General features: G+C 44.7%; 1 protein-coding gene across 1 annotated transcript in view; it reads left to right on the forward strand.

Moving 5' to 3' along the window:
• Positions 1 to 6: 6 nt before the first annotated feature.
• The window catches only part of LOC121917675 (E3 ubiquitin-protein ligase TRIM7-like), a 20,856-nt gene continuing 17,223 nt past the window's right edge, over positions 7 to 3,639 (forward strand). The window contains exon 1 of the mRNA XM_042443800.1: positions 7 to 108. Within this exon, the coding sequence (XP_042299734.1) occupies positions 82 to 108 (27 nt within the window). The 5' untranslated portion in view covers positions 7 to 81. The remainder of the gene's footprint in view (positions 109 to 3,639) is intronic.

Raw genomic sequence — 3,639 nt, forward strand, 5'->3', positions numbered from 1 at the left:
CTCTTCTGTGAAGAGGATCAGGTTTCCATCTGTGTGGTTTGTGATAGATCCAAGGTGCACAAAAACCACAGTGTTATTCCAATGGAGGAGGCTGCTCAGCTTTACAAGGTAAAGTGGGATGATGGGGAAAGGTTTGTGCTTTCTGGTGGGGTGGGCAAGTGCCACATGTTGAGTGGAGAAGGCTTTCAAATTTCCAGTAGACCCTGGAGAGATATTCCTCACTATATGCACTCTCCCTCAAAATTGATTTATGGGGGTGGATTTATAGCAGGGGGTGGATAACTGTCATGAGCTGGAGGTGGCACTTCAAATCCAGACTAGATTCTGGAGGGCCAAACGTCCTTTTCGGCAGCCAATCTCCAAAGATTATGACTATAAGAGAAATGCACTGGTAGGGTAGGTAGAAAATGTACAACAGCAGTGTCTGCCCTTGTTTAGATTATTATTTGAGGTATCATATAAATCATAATCTATGTAGCCTGAAAATAATTGAGAAGTCCATATTTTTCAACTCAAAATGGCGAATAGAGCAACTTGTTAATCTGTGTGTGTTTTGTGCCTTCAAATCCTGACTTCTGGCAAGATTTGTTTAGAGGAGATTTGCCATTGTCTTCCTCTGAGGTTGAGAGCCTGTAACTTGCCCAAGGTCACCAGTGGGTTTCCATGGCTGAGCTGGGATTCAAACTCTGGTCTCCAGAGTCATTGTCCAACACTCAAACCACTACACCATGCTGACTCATCTGTATGGGGTACCATATGGGTTCAAAAAAGGTTGGAGAATAAAATGCCTGGAACACAGCAAAATGGCTATAATGTCAGATGCTGAGGGTTGATTTTTGTTACTGTATTTGGTGACAAAACATTTTTGGATCCCCCAATTTTGGAGGGAGGTCAGGAATTTTGGTGTCCTACATGGGCTGCATTTCGCCCACCTTTGATTATGGCAACAATGCTTGTTATTAATATTATAACAAGAAGAAGAAAAAGAACAACAACAATAGGATGCTAAAAGACGGGCCAATTAAGGGCAGAGAAAATGTTGAAATGGTAAACACAATGAGAAAAACTATTTTTTTTTACAAATCTGCAACTCATGGTGATTACCTTCCGAAAGGGTAGAATTCATAGCCATAGCCATTATAGTCTGGAGGGAAAACAGACTCAGCCTGAATCCAGAGAAAACGGAAGTACTCATGATAGGTTTTCCTGACCCAGGGATGGTGGTGTTTCCACCTGTCCTGAACGGGATCACGCTTCCTGTGAAGGACTCAGTACGCAGTCTGGGGGTGCTCCTTGACTCGTTGCTCCACCTAACATGTCAGGTGGATGCAACAGTCAGGAGCACCTGTTATCAGCTTCGGCTGATACGCCAGCTGCGTCCCTACCTGGGCCAGGGGGACCTTGAAACAATAGTACATGCTCTGGTAACCTTTCGTTTGGATTTCTGCAATGTGCTCTACATGGGGCAACCCTTGTACCATACCCGGAAGTTGCAATTGGTGCAGAATATGGCAGCAAGACTGGTCACTGGCACATCCAGGGCCAGTCACATAACACCGGTCCTTAAAGACCTTCATTGGCTGCCTATTTGCTTCCGGGCGCAATACAAGGTGTTGGTTATCACCTATAAAGCCCTAAATGGCTTGGACCCAGGGTACTTAGAGGACCGCCTCTCCCCATACAATCCGCCCCGCAGGGACGTAGCCAGGATTTTAGGAAGGGGGGGTCCAGACTAAGTGCCACCATTATAATGGGGCTTGGGCGCGGCAGCACAGCAGCACGCACCATTCATTTTTCTAATGGAAGGGGGGGTCCGGACCCCCCTTGGCTACGTCCCTGTGCCCCGCACACTCAGATCTGCCGGGAATCATTTATTGAAGGTTCCAGAGGTCAGATTGGCTACCACCACCCAGAGGGCCTTCTCCAGCTTGGCCCCAAAACTCTGGAACTCGCTTCCCGACGAGCTCCGCTCGGCCACCTCCTTAGACCGCTTCAAGAAGGGGTTGAAAACACACCTTTTCGAGCAGGCATACCCTGACTCCTGACTCCTGTGATGCTCCCCTTCTCCTCCAGACAGCATTGTTGAGCTGTCATGTGTTTTGGTTTTTATTGCTATTGATGTTATTGTTGCTTATGAGATGATGTAGATGTTTTTAATGTTTGATGTTGATTTATTGTTGTGAATTGCACTTGTTGTTAACCGCTTTGATTTTTTAGAAAAGCGGTATATAAATAAATTTTTTATTTATTATTATTATCATTATGCAAAGGGGAATTTGTGGAACCTTTGAACCACATTGACTATCTAGATTACTGCACTGCACTACACTACACTTTTATAGTGCACTACGCTATAGTGCGTGAGTAGTGCCTCATGGCATCCCATCTGGGGCACAAGAAGAAGCGCCATTTTGGTGCTTCTTCTTTGCTGTGTCTGGGAACCGCACGGTTTGGCTAATGCGGTTCCCGAACACAGCAACCGGCAGCAGTGGCAGAGCGCCACTTTTCGGCGGTCTGTAACCTGCCTATGTCTCCAGGACCAGATGAACTATATCCAAGAGTATTAAAAGAACCGGCAAATGTAATATTGGAGCCATTGACAATAATCTTTGAGAACTCCTGGAGAACAGGAGAAGTCCCAGCAGAATGGAGGAGGGCAAATGTTGTCCCCATCTTCAAAAAGAGAAAAAAAGAGGATCCCAACAATTATCGTCCAGTTAGTCTTGACATCAATACCAGGAAAGATTCTAGAGCGGATCATTAAACAGAGAGTCTGTGAACATTTAGAAAGCAATTCCATAATCACAAAAAGTCAACACTGGTTTCAGAGAAACAAGTCATGCCAGACAAATTTAATCTCTTTCTTTGATAAAATTACTAGCTTGGTAGATGAAGGGAATGCTGTGAATATAGTATATCTTGATTTCAGTAAGGCCTTTGACAAGGTTTCCCATGACATTCTTGCAAACAAGCTTGTAAAATGTGGGCTGGACAAAGTAACTGTTACATGGATTTGTAATTGGTTGACCAGCCGAACCCAAAGGGGGCTCAACAATGGCTCTTTTTCAGCCTGGAGAGAAGTGACCAGTGGGGTCCTACAGGGCTCTGTCCTGGGGCCAGTGCTGTTCAACATCTTTATCAGTGACCTGGATGACAGAATTGGGAGCATACTTATCAAATTTGCAGATGACACCAAATTAGCAGGAATAGCTAATACTCCAGAGGACAGGATCAAGATTCAAAATGACCTGAATAGACTTGAAAGCTGGACCAAAGCTAACAAAATGAAATTCAGCACGGAGAAATGTAAGGTATTGCACTTAGGGCAGAAAAATAAAATGCACAGATAGAGGATGAGGGACACCTGGCTGAATGAAACTACGTGTGAAAGGGATCTGGGAGTCCAAGTAGACTACAAGTTGAACATGAGTCAAGAGTGTGATGCGGCAGCTAAAAAGGCCAATGCAATTTTAGGCTGCATCAATAAAAGTGTAATGTCTAGATTAAGGGAAGTAATATTGCCACTGTATTCTGCTCTGGTCAGGACCCACCTGAAATATTGTGTCCAGTTCTGGGCACCACAATTCAAAAAAGGACATTGAGAAACTGGAATGTGTCCAAAGGAGGGCGACTAAAATG

This window comes from Sceloporus undulatus, unplaced genomic scaffold, assembly GCF_019175285.1.
Source record: "Sceloporus undulatus isolate JIND9_A2432 ecotype Alabama unplaced genomic scaffold, SceUnd_v1.1 scaffold_85, whole genome shotgun sequence".
Lineage (NCBI taxonomy): Eukaryota > Metazoa > Chordata > Lepidosauria > Squamata > Phrynosomatidae > Sceloporus > Sceloporus undulatus.